General features: G+C 51.3%; 2 protein-coding genes across 5 annotated transcripts in view; one reads left to right on the forward strand and one right to left on the reverse strand.

Annotated features, from left to right (window-relative positions):
* The window catches only part of SULT4A1 (sulfotransferase family 4A member 1), a 31767-nt gene extending 23793 nt beyond the window's left edge, over positions 1–7974 (reverse strand). For 2 of the 4 annotated variants that reach the window (XR_012121633.1, XM_073213996.1), the window contains exon 1: positions 7752–7973. Coding sequence is in view for 2 of the 4 variants with exons in the window: in XM_073213996.1 (XP_073070097.1) it covers positions 7752–7920 (169 nt within the window). In the remaining 2 variants the exon portion in view is untranslated. Of the gene's footprint in view, positions 1–7751 lie in introns of all 4 variants that reach the window. The other 2 variants (XR_005058155.2, XM_037006815.2) reach the window with 2 other exon arrangements.
* A 176-nt stretch (positions 7975–8150) lies between these two features.
* The window catches only part of PNPLA3 (patatin like domain 3, 1-acylglycerol-3-phosphate O-acyltransferase), a 38853-nt gene continuing 27063 nt past the window's right edge, over positions 8151–19940 (forward strand). Inside the window, exon 1 of the mRNA XM_073213999.1 lies at positions 8151–8393. The gene's annotated coding sequence lies outside the window, so the exon portion shown is untranslated. The remainder of the gene's footprint in view (positions 8394–19940) is intronic.

Here is a 19940-nt window from a genome sequence, read left to right on the forward strand (position 1 = left end):
GAGGCCTCACCTTCCGTAAGGGCCTGGGAAGTCAGTGACAGCGCTTCACAAGCAGCACTTGACGCAGGACCTTAAGGACAGGAGGGCAAGCCAGTGAGCTGCAGGGTGTCTGCAGTGTGCACGTGAGGGGGGCCAGTGCTCCGCGCCCCAACGTGACTTCAGAGCCCCTTCCACAGGAAGACAGCACCCACCTCTGTGATTCTGGGTGCACCTCGGCACCCTGCCACGGCCAACAGCGCCCTGCCTGCTTCTGCTGGCTGTTCGTGCTTCTACCATCGCCAAGAGAGGGGCCTTCCCAGGCTTCCTCAGCAATCAGGAGAGAGCTGGCACCAAACAGGTCTCCTCTGTGAACCTACACAGGTGCTCCTGGGAAAGACTGGGGGTGGGTGAGCTGGAGACAGCGTTCCTCAGTGCCGCGGCTGCAGGAAAAGGACAGAGCCTGCCAGGACCCTTCTCCTCCACAGGAAAGGCACTTCAGGCGACTGGATGAGGGGCAGCAAATGCATCACACGCCCCTCCTCCCCGCCAGGGCCTTCACGGAGACTCAGTACGTGGGAGAACCAGTGAAAGAAAAACCCCCTGCCTTTGGGGGAGGGGCAGGGAACAGTTCCTGGAATCTGAGACCAGCTGGGAGAGGGATGTGCAACTCTTTCCTGCATAAGACCCACCATCAAGGCAGAGTTGGCTGCCACTCAGTGGGGGCAGATCACCAAGAAAGCCCCACCAAAGCCTGGCACATGCCTAAGGCTGCAGCGGGACCGCACAGAGGACTACCCCTCAAAACCCTCCTCTATGAGCCATTAAATCAGAGCAACAAGTCATGGCAGTTACCCCCAGGGGAAGGACAAGGGTTTAAGAAACCCCTCTAAGGTTCAGACCAGAAGCTGAAGGTAGGGCAGGAACACTGAAAAAAGACCCTCTGGGAACTTCAGCCCCCATGCTAAGCACAAGATGATACTACAGTTCACATGAGTGGTCACTCGAGTGACCTCAGCAACAACAGAACCCAAATATATCCCAACTCCTACCAGACTGGCTCACCCCCCACACTAATGGCCTGGCAGGAAAAGGCAGGCCCATTTCCAAGCATAAATACAACTGATCTCTGTCTGTCATGTCAGCACACTCTGTGCAGCATGCAGTCAAAAAGTACTGCATGAAAAAAAATCATCCTACTGTCAAGAGACAAAACAGAATCAGAGAGAATATAAAATAAGTCTGATTCATATGTTAAAGAATTTCATGGAAAAGGTAGACAACATGCATGAACAGATGGGATATTTCTGCAGCGAGATGGAAACTAGAAGTAGAAATGCTAGAGGAAAAATAACAACACAATAACAGAGATGTGGACTACTTTCAATGGGCTCACAAACCTGACCCAGTAGAAGAATGAATCAGTTAACCTGAAGATTGGTCAAAAATCACCCAAGCTGAAACACAAAGAGAAGAGTGAAAAAACAGAACAGCCAAGATCAGCGGAGCAAATATCAAACAATCTAACACATGCAATTTCAGAAGAGAGAGAGAATGGGACAGAAAAAATATTCGACGAGATAATAGCTGAGAACTTTTCCAAAACAATAAAAGGCATCAAACCACAGATCCGAGAAACTCTGAGAACCCCAAGCAGGGTTAAGTATCCCCCACTCTGAAAAATGCCTAGACACATCATATTCAAAGTGCTGAAAATCAAAGATTAAATCTTGAACACAGCCAAAGAAAAAAATACCCATTCCACAGAGGAAAAATGGACCACAGCTGACTCTTCATCAGAACCTAAGTAAGCGAGGAGAAAGGAAATGCCATCCCTAGAGGGCTGAAAGACACGAGGGACGCCCAGGAAGCACGGGTAGTTAGTAGTCAGTCCCACACTTACCGGGAAGTGGCATTTGGAAGATAAGCAGTCCTCATCAGGTAGTCAGAGAGAAAGGGGAGAAGGGAAGGGAAGGGAGGGGAGGTCTACACCGGACAGAAGGAGAAAGGACCACAGGCAAGAGCGAACTGGGTGTGTTCAGGCAGTTCCATTGGCTGGCAAGAGGCAGCGCAGGTTAGATCCAGACCGCAGAGGGAGACTGGCTACAGAGCTGAATGGGGAGCCAATGAGGCGGTCTAAGGAGGGAGTGGCCAAGGTCAGATCTGCTCCCAAGAGGTCACTTTGGCTTCAGAGTGAAAGGTGAACGAGGGGAGAGGCCATGGGATACTTCAGGCGAGAGAGGAAGAATCCCAAGACTGCAGCAGGGGCCAAGATGCACACACAGACCCGAGAGCTCACCAGGCACAGGACCCGCAGGGCAAGTAACCAAGTGCACGTGGGAGCGAGGGAGGGGGGCAGCCATCCCTGGGAAGAATGAGAAATGAGGAATCCAGGATGAGGCCCTGGAGCTCAGAGGGGGGACTCAGGGTCTCGTGCTGTTCCACTGGGCTCAGAAAGACGCTCCTCCCAGCAGCCCGTTCCTCGGTTCCTCCAGAACCCTGTGGGATCTTCTTCAGGCTTTCTCTTCCAAGCCCCGCTGTGATAATGATGAGAAACATGCCCCGAACTGACCCACGAACGTGGATTTGCCCCTCCCCCCCAATCCCAATCCCTCTTAATTATGTGCAAACAGCTGAAACGAGAGCAAAGCAAAGGAGCAAGGGAGGGAGGGTCAGTCATCCTGGAAAGAAACGTCCTGCTACAATTTTCAGGCCTTGGCCCTGTTTCCTGGGAGGCAGGTGACTAACCACTGTACAGAACCGCCCTCACCACTCTTCCTGGTGAGGCTGAAAGGGAGGGGCATTCACACTTAGAACCAATGTGCGCTCTAGGTGGGTGGCGAGTGCCTCAACATCTTGTGCCTTGAGTCCTAATCCATGTACTGAGCCATGAACAGTCTCCTCCCCAGGCCCCAGGAAGGTGAAGAGAGAGAACCACATGCAAAACCTGGGGAGCCTCCGGTGCAGAACCGATGCCAGGGAGATGCAGGTTCTCATCCCCACGGTCTCTCCTCCAACTCTGCTGTGGCTTGCTCATCCCCACCATCTACAGACCAAAGCTATACTCAAGCGGTGGCACCCTCTTCCCACCTTGCCCCTCCCTGAGTGTGTAGCTACCTACAGAAAGGAAATGATCACAAGGACATGGGACTCTTCTGAGGCTCAAATGAGGTAGGGCGGGAAGAGACCAGGTCTCTGTGTCCAGACCACAGTCTCTGTGACCAGGAACCGCACCTCCTCACAGCCAGGTGCCAGCCCCTCTCTCCCTGCAGTCCTGCAGTGACCTTCCTGCCTGGGCCCCTGGCCTGGCCCTGAGGATGCCTGCCCTGGCCTGTCACGCAGCCCTCAGCATCAGGAGCCTGGACTCCGTGCCACTGCAAGCTCCTTGAGGACAGCATCACGTCATTCACAACTCCCCAACTCATGATAACAAGCACATCCAAGAAAACTAAGACATCCGCCTAGGCTGAGACCTGTGGGTCCCCCGCCCATGGCTGTCTTAAAATTTAAGACTTAACTAATCTATCAGGTGCGATCCTCTTGTTTTTTTCAAGAGCAAAGTGACATTACCGAGGGACAGTGCTAGAACGGGGCCAGATGCCCCCACTCCCTGCAGTGACTTACTTCTCCCTCCCAGGCAGGGACAGAGAATGTGAGTGACCTTCAGGGCTGGCTGCAACCTCAAGGAGAAGAGGATCAGGGCACTCTGGCCGAGGCAAGGAACACATTCCAAAGCCGACAGTCAGTAGCTTCAGGGACGGGCGACCTGCTAGCAAAACCACCAGCAGTGCTTACCACGGAACCGCACGGACAGCTGGGAGAGCTGGCCACGGACAATCCAATTTAAGCCGACAACAGTCCTGGGACCAAAGAGACCGCGTGACCATGAACAAGGGCAGTGATAAACAGAAGGGCCCTCAGAAGGCACTGACCGTGGGCTCCCGGAGTCTGGATTATAGTGAGGACTGGGGCTGTCCCACAGGACTTGGAGCACTTGGAGAAGCAGTTCACATCTGGGCTGTCCAAAACTTATGGTCGCCATGAACCACATGTGGCTACTAAGCCCAGAACTGAATTTCTCATTTTATTTCATTTCAATTCATTACATTTAAATAGTCACATGTGGCTAGAGGCTACTATTGGGCAGCACAGTCCTAAGAAGAGTCCCATGTCCTTGTGATCATTTCCTTTCTGTAGGTAGCTACACACTCAGGGAGGGGCAAGGTGGGAAGAGGGTGCCACCGCTTGAGTATAGCTTTGGTCTGTAGATGGTGGGGATGAGCAAGCCACAGCAGAGTTGGAGGAGAGACCGTGGGGATGAGAACCTGCATCTCCCTGGCATCGGTTCTGCACCGGAGGCTCCCCAGGTTTTGCATGTGGTTCTCTCTCTTCACCTTCCTGGGGCCTGGGGAGGAGACTGTTCATGGCTCAGTACATGGATTAGGACTCAAGGCACAAGATGTTGAGGCACTCGCCACCCACCTAGAGCGCACATTGGTTCTGAGCTAAAATGCAAGACAATTTAAAAAATCCTAGAGAGTAGCGGAGTGTTGCAGAAAAAAAGCAGGTCTCATTATTGCTGCCTTCACCACTAGAAATCCCCCAGGAGCCCTGTGAACCCCAGGTCCCCATCAGTGGCGACCTGCACATCCTTCTCTTCCAGCTCTGACCACCTGCAAGTGGATCACAATCTCTTAGATTTGGGCACTGGAAACCCAAGGACCCTGTGGCTTATCTCCAGGGCCTCTGCTGGTCCTGGCTACTCGCCCCAGTCCTGGCACCAGCCACGCTGTAGTTGTCCCCCAGCAGACAGTGAGCCAACAACAGGCACCAGATGGGACCTCTCTCTGTACCCCCAGCACCTAGAAAAGCGTCTGGACACAGCAGGTGCTTGGGGAGTGAAAACTGGCACTCATACTACCACCCTTTGTGTGCTTACTGCGCATCTGCCTGGGGAGGAGCCTGCAGCCACCATCTCACTCATCCTCACTGCCACGCAACAAGGGGGTGAGGCGGTCTCCTACCCCTGCAGGAACCACAGCTCTAAGGGGTTACATCACTTGCCCAGGGCCACACGGCTGACAGAAGCAAAGCCATTATCAAACCCAGAACCTCCAGCTTCAAAGGCAGGCTCTTAATCTCTAAGCACTGGTGCCTCCTACAAACCCACTCATGATGGGGGAGTGGAAGGGAGAGAGGAAGGGGATGGGACGAAAAAGGGGAAGGAAATGTGAACTGGGCCACCTGAAGTCCACCTTCAGAGGACTCAGAGCAATGACAGAAACAAAACCCTAAGTGGCCTGAGACTTCTGAGTCACAAAGCACGCTGGAAAGTGGGCCAATGACCCCTCCTTCTTGGGGCCTGAGTCTAGCCGCCCTCATGACTTTCCACAAGCAACAGGGCACCGGTGGGCTAAGGGCAAGGCAAACCATGGTCCGGGAGGCCAGGCTAGACCCGGCCACTATCCCTCAGCAGCTCTGTGACTCTGAGCAAGTTCCTGCCTTCTCTGAGCCTTGGGGGGATAAAAACACATGACAGTCCTCATGGATTAACATGGCAGAGTGCCTGGCACATGGGACTCAGTAAGTGCCCACCTACCCACCGGTGAAGTACGCCCTCGAGCTGCAATTGGCCTGTGCTCAAGGTGACAGCCCCTCAAAGGACCCTGGAGCCTGAGGCACCTCCACAGCTGTGCAGTCTAAGCTGTGGATTTCACAGCAGAGGAGACGGAGGCTTAGACTCACCCAAGGGCATCGACTCACGAGCACCCAGACCTTCCTGCTCTACCAGATGCTATTGGAGATGACTTACAGGGCCCTTTTTCCACAGTTGAGAGAAAATCTTCAGGGCAGATCTTGGGGACCAATTCTTCAGCCCTCTTAATAAGGGTCATGTATGAACTTTACAAACATTGAGGTGGGGAGAATGAAAGCCTTCAGAAGCACTGGGAAGAGCCTGGAAAGGCCCTGGGGCTGCTGGACATTTTTTTTTTAAGTCTTACAAAGGCAGTTCCCCAGGGCTCTCTGTGAAGGGACCTCACGCAAGGGTCTTGAGGCCACCGCTGGGTTTTCCGTCACCGAAGGAGAGATCCATATGCTTACTCTCTTTGTTAAAAAGTCTAAGGTATGCTTTTGTTTGTCTTTAAAAGGTAAGTTACAAACCAGATAAGAGTTCTGGTTATCTAGAAAACTTCCTTAAACTACTGCTCCATGCCCCAGCAAGGTACCCAAAAAGGCCGCTGTAGAACTCCACCCAGCCCCCGATGCAGGGCCCCTCTGCACACCTCCCGCAAGCCCCAAGTATACAGCTTTCCCAGGGAGCCTCCGGGCCTTTGCCTCCCCCACCCCTTCCAGCTAATTAACTTTGCCCCCTCCATCTCCTCCCGCACCACAATTTCTCATCTGCAATTCCAAAATCCTCAAGAGCTCCCCAAACCAAACTTTTCACAATTCATTTGGAAGCAAACCTTTTCCTAAACTGACATAGGCTACTTTTAGTCTTTATGGAGCCCACTGAATGTAGGGATCTGATGTAGAGCTCCACACAGCTGAGGGTCTCACAGCATGCATGGTATCTATGACCTAAAATCTGGAAAGTTCTGATCCCCGCACTCATGAGGCCCCACAGTTTGGGCGAGGAGCAGTGGGGCTGCAGGAGAAAGGAAGTCCCTGGCCACATCAGGAAGCCCAAGCACGTCTTCCTTTCCCCCTTCCAAGGACAGCCCCTTCCCCACCCTTCCTCAGACAATCAGGCCTACTTGGATGTCTGGGCCCTGCATGGCTGTGATGGCCAAGCCTATAGCTCTTCCAGCGAGCACCTCCGCCCCCAACCACAGGTCCAACACGACCTCCAGGCAGGCCACCTTCTACAGGCCACCTTCTACACCAAGGGCGCACCACACAGTCTGCATTCAGGTGTCCCCCTCCCTTTCCGATTCAGTGGCAACAAGGGCAGCTCACAGGTATGTTCCGAGAACAGGAAAGCTGCCCCTTTTCCCTATTAACCTCAGAAGGGGCACTACACAGTAATCTCCCAAATCAGGTCCCGGGCACAGAGCAGCCTGGCATGAAACCCCCGCTCTGCCACTCACCCGCCGTGTGACCTTGGACAAGCCACTTCCCGGGTCTCGGTGCCCAGACTGTAAAGTGGGGAAGACCATCCCTTCCTTACTTGGTTTTGGGAGTATTACATCGGCTGACGCTGGCACGTGTGAATGCCCCCGGGGTTCCTGCGGGACACCTGGGTGATGGAGGCGGCCCCGAAACAAGGGAACACTGGGCAGGCTCTCTGGGAACGGCTGGTCCCATCCCCCACCCGATGCCCACGCAGAAAACGAGGGACCTACACAGCCCTGACGCCCATTTTATACCCCTTCCCAGCTGATCACCACGATCTCGCACTCATCAAAGGCTGAACCGGGTCCAGGAACAGAGAGGTTAAGTGAATGTCCAAGGTCACACAGCCAGCCGGGTAATGGCAGGGGTAGCGGCCCTGGGCCTTTCCTCCTGACAGCTCCAGCCAAACAGGCTCCATCCCCAGGACGCTGTCCAGCATTAGGCCCCGGGCTCACCTCCGCAGCAGTCGGACCTAGGTTTCTCTAAGGCGGGCCGACCACCCCACACCCCGCCCCGTTGGGTTCTGGACACGGGACGGACAAGGGGCACCAGGGCGAGGGCGACCACCCTGCCGCCGCCCTCTTCGCCCCCGACGGGAAGCCCCTGGCGCGCGCGCAGCAGCCCCGCGGGCGCTGCGGCGCCGGGCGGGCGGGGCTCACCGGACTTGGGGTAGGTGACGATCCACACGTCGCTGGGCCGCACCGGGAAGTTGGCGATCTCCTCCATCTTCCCGCGGCAGAAAGGCGGCAGCCGCACGCCGTGGAACTCGAAGTACTTGCTCTCGAACTCGCCCGGGGTGCTGGGGGTCTCGGCCTCGCTCTCCGCCATGCCGCCGCCCGGCCCGCGCCGCCGCCCCGCGCCCCGCGCCCCCGCCCCGCCGCCGCGCGGAGTTCCGCAGGCGTGACGTCACGGCGCTGCCGCGCCCGAGCGGCGTGCGGGTTGCGCCCGGCGGGCATGACGTCATGGCCCCGCCCGCCGCGCTCCGGCTACTCCGGAGGCGTGACGTGTGGGCCTCAGGGCGCGCCCCGCCCACAGCCGGCCTCGCCCCCGCCGCACGCAGACCCCTGTCCCTCCTCGCTGGCGCTTCGCCTGCCCGCGTCGTGCGTTCCTTCATCAACCCGCTGAGTCCGTCGTTCCGCAGGCGCTCCGCACACACTCATGAAACACTCCAGCGGGAAGTGGCCGCAGAGATTCATTCATTCCTTCAGCAAAAATTTAGGGAGCATCTGATCCGTACAGGCACCAGTCCGGGTTCCCAAGATCCGTCAGGCAAAAACCTGGCCCTCTCGGAGTTCACACTTGTAAGTATCCAAGGTAATTTCGGGTAATTTCATAGGCGCTTTGAATAATATGCTTCATAATCTCCTGTGGGTAAAAGGAGGGTGTTCCTTGCAGATTCCAGGGCCAACCCCAGACGAAAAGAGACAGTCTTGGGAGCGCGCCCCCAAATCTGCAAGTAATAAGGTACTCCTCATGCAGACTACAAATTGAGAACAACAGAATTCTAAAGAGGTTTTAATATAACCCTTTATCCAATCATTCATTCAAAAACATATTAAGCACCTAATACATGAGTCCTGGCCCAGTTCCCTGAGGCTTGGTGTCCAGTGCTGTGAAGAAGGAATGATAATCTCTACCCCTACGTGCTGTAGCCAGGAGGACAGAGGTAGATAACCACATCAGCCAGGATGGGAAGCGAGCAGGTGGACAGGACCTACCCACTCTCTCCTCGCTCTAGGCTGACGTATTTGCCGTCTGGCAAGAAACACACGCATGAGCAGAGAGGCATAGGCCATGTGTACACAGTGGACAGAGGAAAGGAAGCAATTAACTAACTCGGCAGGTTTGTGGATGTCTTTACAAAAATGAAAGAAGACGGTCCAAGCACCTGAGACGTTATTAGCAACAATCGGGTGATGGTACAGAGACAGCTTGCCAAAGACTGAAGGAATTGAGCAAATGAATGAATGTGTTCCTGTTTCAGATGTGTATTCTCACCATAGGAGAAGGCAAAGAAAACCCTGTGGTATTGGATTGGAATATGAAGTTTGACATGAATTTGCTATTTTTTAAAAATACGTATTTCTTATTTTTGCTGAAAAGTCCTTTAGGCACTGGCATTCCAATAAATACTAGACACACCCAGTGCCCAGATCTGTTTCTAAATACTTCCCCAGCAAAGGGAACCGGGTTTCTTCTAGAAAAGGCTAATGCAGGGTGGGGCAAAGAAAGTACAAAATGCACCAAAAATATACTTTGGGGCAAAACAAAAAAGTGTTTTTTTAAAAAATGATGCAGATAGGACACAGGACACAGGAGCTAGCTTGAAAGACCAAATTAGGAACAATTTGCACATATTACAAAAAATTAGAAACAAATGTCCATCAACAGTAGACTGCATAAATTGTGATATATTCATATAATGGAATACTTACTACATGGCAGATAAAAAGAATTGCTGGTGTAGGTGAATTTCACAGTCAAGGTGAGAAACAAAAGAAGCCAAACCCAAAAGGCAATATGTTGTATGATTCCATCCATCTGCAGTTCAAGGACAAGCAAAAATCATCTCTAGTGACAGGGGCCAAACAGTGCTCATTTGTAGCAAGGGAGGGGTTGACTGGGAATAGATGTGAGAGCACCTCCAGAGGGTTGGGAACATTGTATCTTGCTCTCAGTGTGGTTATATGTGACATAGACAAAAGTATAGCTCGAAACAGATGTGGACATAGTTTTTGTTAGAGAGAGAGAGAGAGGGCTGTTTCATGGTCATGCAACCAGGGAAGCCCTGTGGTCAGAAGGGCCTTACTCTTGGGGTTTCATACTCTGTGGTCACCATCTTGAAATTCTTACTAATTTTATCTCTGAACTTGTGCTTTACAAGTGAAGGCTGATGGGGCAATGGAGTGTGTGCTGAGGGCTTAGAACCTCGGCTCGTGAGTGATCCCATCTCCTGCCACCTTCCCAGGACAGATACTTGACGGCCCACTCCTCTGTCCTCCAGTGTTTCAACCCTGGCCAACCTCTCTCCTTTCCCCTGCCCAGTGACCATGGGGCCTTGGCACTGGTGTAGGGTCAGCTCTGATGCTCCCACCTCATGGCATCTCGGAGTGAGACATTATAGAAGCCATCTCTGTCATCTCTGACTTAGACTGGCAGCACCACAGCACGTTTGGTGCATTGATCAGCAAACGTGAGCCCCTCTCCCACCACCAGTTCAGGTACCAATGTTTCTGGTGTGGAGACTGGAATACCCTTGGGACAGCAAGCCCGTGGGAAGGGGCAATGCCTGGTTGAGTTACTCACTCCCAGGGCACAGTGTGTCAGTCCCAGAGCCAAAAGGAGGAAACAGGCAGCCAGGGGGCTATTCTTGGAATCATAGGGTGGGTCCCCCAGGCTCCTGTGAGGGTCTGCAGGTGCCCACAAGTATCTCAGTATTGGAGAGAGTGACATTAAATGGAAAATAAAAAACACCATGACAGGTTGAGAGAGCGATTGCAAAAGAAAGGGGGAAGTTTTGTATTTTCTTAACTTTAATGGTGTTTTTTCCCTCTTTATAAATAAGAGGTCCTACATTTTAATCTTGTGCTGGGACTGGTAAATTATGTCCTATATAGATGCATATAAAAAATTGAGGTTTACACTTAAGATATGTGTATGTACACTATACCTAAATAAGAATTTACTGTGTATGTATATATACATTTATACCTAAATGAAAATATTTTAAATGGGTATTTTTTAAATGAATTAGGAAAGGACTAATAGGGAAAAAAGGGCCCATGATTCCACACTGAAACTAAGAAAAATGAATGAATGAGGAGAGGAGAGAAAACTCTTCTTTCCAGTAAAATGGCAACTAATAAATATAGAAGCTATGATGGAGTTATAAAATCATCACTTTGCAGCCATCATAGTATAATTAATCATATAAGTATATCATTCAAAACTAAAACCATCGCTGGGTGAAGATTTGTTGGGGAAAATATTTTTCCAGTCTCAGGGCTTCTACCCACAGATTACTTAACCAATCACAAAGAAATAAGGATAACTTTAGAGTGCAGAAAGCTGACATCTAAGTGATCAAAATAAACATTACCTCGCAAGGCAAACTGACATCTTGTACCTCCTGATGTGACTGCTAGAAACGCTCGGGCAGTTTTCCTACCGAAATTTCATATTCTGGACCTAGGCTGAGGAAGATTCAATAAAACAGCTGACCTGTACTCTTCAAAATGTCAATGTCATGAAAGACAAAAAGAAAAGCTGAAAGAACTGTTCTAGATTAAAAGAGACTAAAAATATTTGATGACTAAATTCAAGGTGTGACTCTGGATTGGATACCAGATCACTGGGGAGAAAAAAAACTATAAAGAAAGTTACTGGGACAGTTTTAATGTATGAAGACAGACTCTGTCTTAACTGGTAATATTGTATTCATTTTTTTAATTACTTGAATTTTAAAACCATACTGTGGTTATATAAAAGAATGTTCTTATCTTCTGCATCCATGGATGTTTTGCTGCCCTTGTCTAGCTTGGATTAATACTTAGTCCATAGGCACACACCTGATCATCTACATTTGCCCTCTTACAGCACTAAATTATGTTTTCTACCTTTATCTTGCATCTACCTACCACTTTAGCATTTTATTTAAAAAATAATAATAATAATAATAAGGGAGAAATGTGGGATTCACATATAAATCAAGTATAAAAATCAAACGAATAATAAAAAAAAAGAATGTTCTTTTTCTTAGGAGGTACATGCAGAAGTATTTGGAGGTGTTGAGTCACCACATCTGCAACTTACTTTCAAATGGTCCAGAAAAAAAACAATTGTAATACTCACGTGAGTGCGTGTGTATATACACATTGAGAGAGAAAGAAAATGTGACAAATGGCACAACTGAAGAATGTAGGTGATGGTGAGTGTTCGTTGTGGTATTAGTTTTCTATTACTGCTGTAAAAACTACCATAAACTCAGTGGCTCAAAATAACATGAATTTATTGTCTTAGAAATTCTGTAGCTCAGAAGTCTAACGTGGGTGTCATTATGCTAAAAAAAAAGTGTTGGCAAAGCTGCATTCCTTTCTGAGGGCTCAAGGGATGAATCCACTTTCTTGCCATTTCCAGCCTCTAGAGGCTGCCCACATTCCTTACCTTGTGGCCCCTTCAGAGCCAGCAATGGCCTGTCTAGTCCTTCTCATATCGTATTACTCTGACACTGACTCTTCTGCCTCCCTCTTCCACTTTTAAGGACCTTTGTAATTATATTGGGCCCACCTAATAATCCAGGATAATCTATTTTAAGTTCAGGTGATGAGCAACCTTAACTAAGCCTTCTGCAGCCTTTGACATGTAACAGAATATGTAAATTCCCTTTGACATGTAACATAACATATTCACAAATTCTGGGGATTAGTACGTAGACATAATTTTTTCTTAGGGAAGGGGTGTAATTCTGCCCACCACAGTTGTATTACTTCTTGTAATTTTTCTAAAGGTTTAAATGTTTTCAGAATAAAAATCTAAAGAAAAATATTTGTTAACAGGGAAAATTCTGTGGACCCCACATAAAGGCTACCAGAATAAATAAGTGAGATTAGCAAGATCACAGGATACAAAGGCCAACAAACAAATATTTATTCTATTGCTACATACTGGCAGTAAACAATTGGACATTGAAATTTTTAAAACACCATTTGCAATATGATCAAAAAAATTACATGCTTTGGATTAAATCAAAGAAAATATGTGCAAGATTAGTACAGCAAAAGCTACAAAACATTGATGAGAGAAATTAAAGAAAACCTAAAGAAAAGGAGATATATACCATATTCATGGATTGGAAGACTAAGCGTGGTTAAGATGTCCATTCTCCCCCAATTCACCTATGCAGCCTATGCAATTCCAAGCAAAATCCCAATGGGCTCTTTTGTAGAAATTAACATGCTGGTTCTAAAATCTGTATGGAAAGGCAAAGAACCTAGAATAATCTAAACAATTTTGAAAAAGGATAATAAAATTGGAAGGTTCACATAACTGATTTCAAGACTTAACTATAAAGATGTTTACCTTAAAGCTACAAATCAAGTCAGTGTGGGATTGGCATAAGCAAAGACATATAAATAAATGGAAGAACAGATAGAAAGCCCAGAAATAGACACACACACACACACACACACACACACACACACACACGATCAGTTGATTTCTGGCAAAGCTATCCTTAAAGAACAGAAAACAGAAGCTGCTTATGAACCCAAACTGTCCACCAAGTCCTCATCTGCCCGCAGGTAGTGAACGCCCCATCGCTGGAGGTGTGTAAGAGGCTGGTTAACCTTCTGTCCTGCAGAGACTTTTCTTTTTAAGTAAGGGTGGATCCGGAGGTTCTCTGCCTGCCCCAGATCCCTAAGGCGGCTGCGGCGGCAGGGCAGCCGCGGGTCGCTGTCCGCGGTGCTGAATGCGCTCAGCGCACCTGATCCTACTGCCCTCCCGTGTGGGTCGCTGGGACTCCCTCCCGCTGGCCTTTTGGTTTTGCTTTGTTTGGTGTTCTGTCTCAGTGTAAATTCCCTTTGACATGTATGTACTGTCAAATTTTTAAGGTTAAGTATTCATTTATCATGGAAATGTCAAACATATACAGACGTAGAATAGGATAATGAACTCTATGTACTCGTCACCCAACTCCTCCCCACCTAGACTATTTTGAGCAGATCTCATATATTATATCATTTCATTCATAAATACTTCAGTATAGATCTCCAAAAGATAACAGCTCTTTGTAAACATATTCCTAATACATTACCACAACTAAAAAGTAATGGCTATTCCTTAACCTTGTCAAATGTCTGGTTGGTGTGCATGATCAGATCTATGTGCGGGACGTAAAGCTCAGAGGAGTTGGGGTGTCTGCCTGGGGATGCCTCCTGTAGCCAGGATTAGTGCTGGAGCAGAGGTTGCCCCACGAGCATCATGTGACCCCTGTCATAGATTGGCACATACCAGCCTCCTTCCCACACATGTCATTAAGCAAGTCTGAGGCACAGTGTGCCTGGCTCAGGCAAGTGGTCACATCCACAGTGGGACCCCTGAGGACACCAGTGCCCAGGAACTAAAGGCTCCAATGACACTCGTGCCAAGAGAGGTCTAGGTCAAGATCAGTTACATCAGAATCTCTGTAAAAGAGTCCTGAGCATCCATGTTTCTACCCAGCATTCTAGTGTGCAGACCGGATGGAATGACAGCCTGAGCTGGGTTGGAATGCTAACTCCTCCTCCACTGACTGGCTGTGGGACTTAGGGCAACGCATTTTACCTCTCAGATTCCCAGTCAGTTTAACTTAACCATGGGCCACCCCCAGCCTGCCTTTCAATCTGCAGTACATCTCCTGGAATGACCATCTGCCAACCCAAATTTTAGACTTCCATAAAGACCCACTTCAGAAACCCATTCCTCTGTGCCTAGTCCCCTCCTGGAATCATCTCTCCTCCCTCTGACCGTGGGTTTTGTCTAGACTCTCCACCATCCCGCAGCATTGTGAGGCTTAAAGGAGGCCCAGGAGTCCTCCTAGTCTGGTGCCTAACGCAGAGCAGAGTTTAGTTAACGCACTTCCACTCCTTGCTCCCCCTTTCTGAGCAGTAATCCCCACCAAATGATGGATTCTGCAAGGAGTGTTTAATTTTACTCAAGTAAATATTCCATGAGGTCTGTATTACTGTCTCCATTTTATACAGAGGGAAACTGAGGCTCTGAGAGACCACATGAATGCTGAGTAGCAGAGATGGGACTCAAACCCAGGTGGACCTCAGGGCTCTGTGACAGAGACTGTGTAGGTTCCCGGGGTCAGGGAGCTCTGGCCTGCATCAGCTCCTGGGCTGTCTGTCAGCTGAGCCCTCTCCAGGCTCAAGGAGGATCATGGTCTGTTGGTGAGTGGTGGCCCAGTGAAACCCACAGGAGCTGCTCAGGGCAAGTCCACTCATTCTGAAGCTACATCAGTAGAGGCAGGTAGGAGATGAAAGGCGATTTAGGTCATATCGTATTGGGAGCCCCATACTCCTAGAGGGACTTGGACAAACCAGGCTGGAGCTTACCGAGCAGCATGTCCAGGTTGGGGAGGTCCTTGAGGAGTGGTTTTCAGACACAAAGTTATTCACTGTGGGCCTCAGAGGAACCAGATCACCACCTTTCTACCTCTGCCTGGCCGTCCCCAGGAGATGGAGCAGGCAGGGTCTGTGGGCCCAGAGTGCAGAGCTGGGATCATTGGATTTTAAGGCAGGCATCTGGGTTTTAAAGCCACACAAGAAAATGCCTTTGAGTTAAATGAGAGAGAATGCAGGAGAGTGCTGATAAACTGTGAAGTACTGTGAGTGATGCTTATGAATATCAGCTGTGAACAGATGACCCTGATGCACGAGCCACAAACAATAAATACCAAAGAAGTGTTCAGAGCAGAGTACTAAAAGCAATGGAGATATTCAAGTAAGCCAGAGATATTTAACAACATGCTGCTCAGTGAAGGAGGATGATTTGGTGGAGAGGAAGGTGGGAGTGGCCAACCATCTCTCCCTAAGAGACAAAAAGCAATGGGGACAAAGATGGCTGCAGGGGAAGCCCCAAAGAACAGATGAAAGAGGCAGTGATGAAGGGAGGTTTGGGTGCCCATAAGAACAGAGGCCCGTGTCCATGGGGACAGAGGACAGGGGGGCAGAAATATTCTCAGAGGTCTCCAAAACCACTAGACCATTAACCTGGGCCATTAGCCAGGCCCCTCCTCTCCACTGGTGGAAGAAACCTCAAACCAGCCCTTGGGGGTAAGGACAGAGCATTCCAGCTCTGCCGGAAGGATCACTGGGGCCTGGACGTCGCCTGAGCCAAGTTAAGCCAGCGCCCTTCCTCCTGCAGGCAACGTCTGCACCTGCCTCCACCCAGGTGACAGCAAGAGGGGCCAGAGGCCAGCTCAACGCTGGTGGAGCCTGGAGAGCACCCTGCGGGTCCTCACTCTGTCCCCCTGCTCTCCCTTTTCATCCCAGGCCCTCCTACACTCCACGCTGTCACTGTTCACTCACCTTCTCTCCTGCTGTCAACCCTCTGATGACTGCCTGAATCCAAACTCCTCATCACGTGGACTATGCCCTCTGTGACCAGCCTCTGCCTACCCACCGACTGCCCAGTCACTCGCGCCACCCCAGCCGCACTGGCTGCTTTCTGTTTCTTGAACACAGCACCTTCATTCTCTTCTTGGGGCCTTTGCACTTGCTGTTCCCTCTGCTTGCAAAGCTCTTCCCCTCTCTTTGCCTCTCTTCTCAACTCTCACCTTAAATATCATCACAGAGGGGTCCTCTGGACCACTGGTCGGGTACTGACCCCACCCCAAGCCCCTGGCTCTCTCGCCCTCTCGTTCTCGTCACAGCACCACCAGTCTTCCAGATGATCTTATTTCACACTTCCCTGTTTGCTCTTCAGCATCTGCTCCCGAACTCACTCCAGAATGTAAGTTTTTGTTCCCAGCTGGCTCCCCAGAGCCTATAGTTCAGTAAGTATACAGTCATGAATGAATGTCTTGTTGTCTCTTTTGCTCACATATTTATTCCTTTGCTCTCTTCTTCTCTCATGCATGGCTCCATTTCTCCACCCTTCCAAACCCTTCTTGGGCTGAAGGCCTCCCAGGGGCCTGGCCAGGAGCACGGTGTGGGCTCCACTCTGAGGACAGAAAGAGTGGCGGCTCCCAGGGAGGCCAAAGGAGGCCCGGTGTTCCAGTAGGACTGGTGAGGGGATGGGGGCACTGCAGCACTATGAACCTTTGGAAGGAATAAAGGCGGGGCCATGGTGGTGGCAGCCAGGGGCTGTTGGGCACCCCCATACAAGCAGGTGCAGCTGGGATTCTGAGGTTTTTAACCCCTCTCACTCCTCGTCCAGCCCCCCAATCTCCTACCAGAGACTCTTGCTGAATAGACCCAGTAGGAAGCCAGAGATCAGGATTTCTGGAGTGAGGCAGACCAGGGGGTGACCCCCAAGGGCTAGTGCAAGACAGAGAAAGTCAGAGGAATGATCTGAGGGAAGGCACACCCCATCCCGTCATTTCAATTTGCTCTCTGATCTCATATCCCTGATATGAGTATGTGGTATTTTCGCCATCTTCTGCAAGGTGTTCTTCAACAGCTATTCTGTGAAGTACTCTGCAAACAGCACCCAAACCCCTCTTCTCAGAAGATATGACCCGTACTCCCCCATGTGGAAATCACAGAACCAAGATATGTGTCTTTCTTTCTCCGTCTAATAAGACAGGGACAGAGTGACATGGACACAGTGACCTGGAGACATACCAACAGGCTGGTCGCCCCCCAAAAAGAAGTACTTGGGCCCCAGGAAACTGGCTCCGAGGAGAGGAACTCCAGAGGGGCTGGTGGAGCCTCTTGCAACTCCTGGGGGGCCCCTGCTGACACAGTTTGGGACAAGAGTCGGAGGAGAAAATGAGGCTATTTCTTGGTCCTCCACTCAGCCGACGATTCCAGTGCCCCCCCTGGCCTAAGGGCTGGGCTCTGGGCTCCAGAAGACTAGTCGGGACTCAAGGACTCGGGGCAGATGTGGGCACACAGGACAAGGGGCAAGACAGGGGTCGGGGAGGCCAATCACTGTGCCAGCCCAGCTTGGTGTCCCTCAGGCCTGATGGGCAGGTGTGGGCTCCGTAGGCTGGAGGGGGCTGGTGACCTGCAGGCTGCAGAGGAAGCAGAAGCCGGTAAGTGAAAGTTTCCAGAGTCTGGGGTTGGGTGAAGGGCAGGTAAAGCCACGTGGGGACAGCCCTGGCACACAGTGAGCCTGGCTCACTGCTCCCAAATCCTGCCCTAAGGGAGGACCGGAGGCCCTTCTTCTGGCTGAGCTGGGATTGGCAGCAAGGTTCCAGGTGTGGCCAAACACCTGTCAGGTGGGTCAGGGAGGACTGCTGGTGTCTCCAGCCAGTGGGGAGGGTAGCTTGGGGACAGACAGGCACCCTCAACACAAACCCCACACAGGGCATGCCGTGGCGTCTGGAGCCTGGTGGAAAGACTGGTGGGGATCTGGCTCCCCAGTGACATCTGCTTGTCCTCTGTGAGCTCGGTGGGGGAGGGAATGTGACTGCCCCCTAGCGGCTCCTACAGACAAACCAGCGGAACAGGTCAACTCCTACATCCAGGCCCTGCCAGGTCAGGCCCACAGCGGGGACCAAACATGTGCTGGGAGCTGCACAGGTGCGTGAACAGAGGGACGTGGAAGGTAGGGACTGGCTGTCTGGGGAAATAGCTGGGGCCCTTCCCAACCCAGCTCAGCCAGTCCCGCTGCACCCCAGGCCCTCTGCGTGTCCTGCCTGAACAGCCCAGGCAGCAGACCTGGAGGGCCGAAGTGCTCCACACGCCCTGCATCCACCACAAGTCAGTGGGCACATCGGGCAGCCACACCAGCAACCTGGAGGAAGGGGCAGCAACTGCTTCCCTCAGCCAAGCCCAGCCTCCCCAGCCCTGCCTTGTGCCCACTGCTCCTTTTGGCTGCCCTTCCTGCTCCTCAAATAAGCCTCCCTCCCTTCCGCCTCCTGAGCCAGGACCCTGCACACATTGTTCGGTCCATCTGGGAAGCTTCTCCCTTCCCTCTTTGCCTAGTGGACTCTCACCTATGCTTCAGATTATAGTCAAAAGTTACCTCTTCTGGCAGCCTCCCCTGGCAAGATGGCCCCTCTTGGGAGCAGTCCCAGTTCACAGCCTGTATAGACTTCTCCTAGGAACCACAGCCAGTATAGACCTCTCTGGTATCTCTGGCAAAGCTGTGATTGCACAGTGAATGTATGATGATTTGTGGGCCACGAGCTCCGCAAGGCCAGGCACTGGATCCGAGTCAGGGTTGCACCCCCTCCCCCAGCCACGGCATGGCCCCTGGTGGGCCCTCAATAACTGTTGATGGGATTACTGAATAGACTCTGCAGTGATCCATTAATCTGCAGAGTTAGAACTGTTGGTGAGGGCTCTACCACAGCCAGTCTGCCCTAGAAGGGCCTTGTTTTATAGAAAAGGCATCTGAAGCCAGAGAGGTCAAGAGACCTGGCCCAGGCCACCCAGCTAACCCAAGGCAGGCCAACACCTAGAGTTATCCTCAGAAGCAGCACATTTTCTCTGAGGCTCTGGAAGATGGAGCAAAGGGCCAAGTGTCCTAGAGATAGGGGAGGGGCCCAGGTGCTGCCCAGGAGGCCTACTTCCAGTCACCACTCAGTCGCAGTTGCTAACTCACCTCCCATCAGTCCCATCTTCAGAGGAGACAACAGAGGCCGTGCAGCCACCACCAGGTGGTGAAGGGAGGCCAGCCAGGCTGAGAAGTGGTCACTGCCAGGAAGTGGCGAGGTCAGGATGGACCCCAGGCCTGGCAGGCTCCGTGAGCTCTTTCTGTCTCTTCTGCCCCTCTGGAAAGTCTATTGTGGCCTCTGGGACGGGACGAGTGTCCACACCACACCTCCCTCTGTAACAGTAGCGTGTCCATGTCTAACAACAGCAGCGGCAACAGCTGGGCCCACAGTGACCATTTCTCAAGCCCCAGTCCCCAAACTGCCCGCAGGGGAAAGGACTGGCACCCTGCCTGGGGCAGAGCCAGAGCCCACATCCCTTCAGCCAGCCCGCAGCTCAGAGACCTTGAGAGCCGGTGCCAGCTGCAGATGCTGCTTGGAGGGCTCAGACAACAGTCTGCACACCCAGCTCCCTGGCCCCCCATTTACCTGACACGAGTCCCAGGTCAAGTCCCATCCCTTCCCTGAGTCGAAGTTACGTCCTCTGGAGGTAAATAGAAATAGACACACACACAGGGCCAAGTGTTTTTCTAGTATTTGA

This window comes from Manis javanica, chromosome 10 (assembly GCF_040802235.1).
Source record: "Manis javanica isolate MJ-LG chromosome 10, MJ_LKY, whole genome shotgun sequence".
In the NCBI taxonomy this organism is placed as follows: Eukaryota; Metazoa; Chordata; class Mammalia; order Pholidota; family Manidae; genus Manis; species Manis javanica.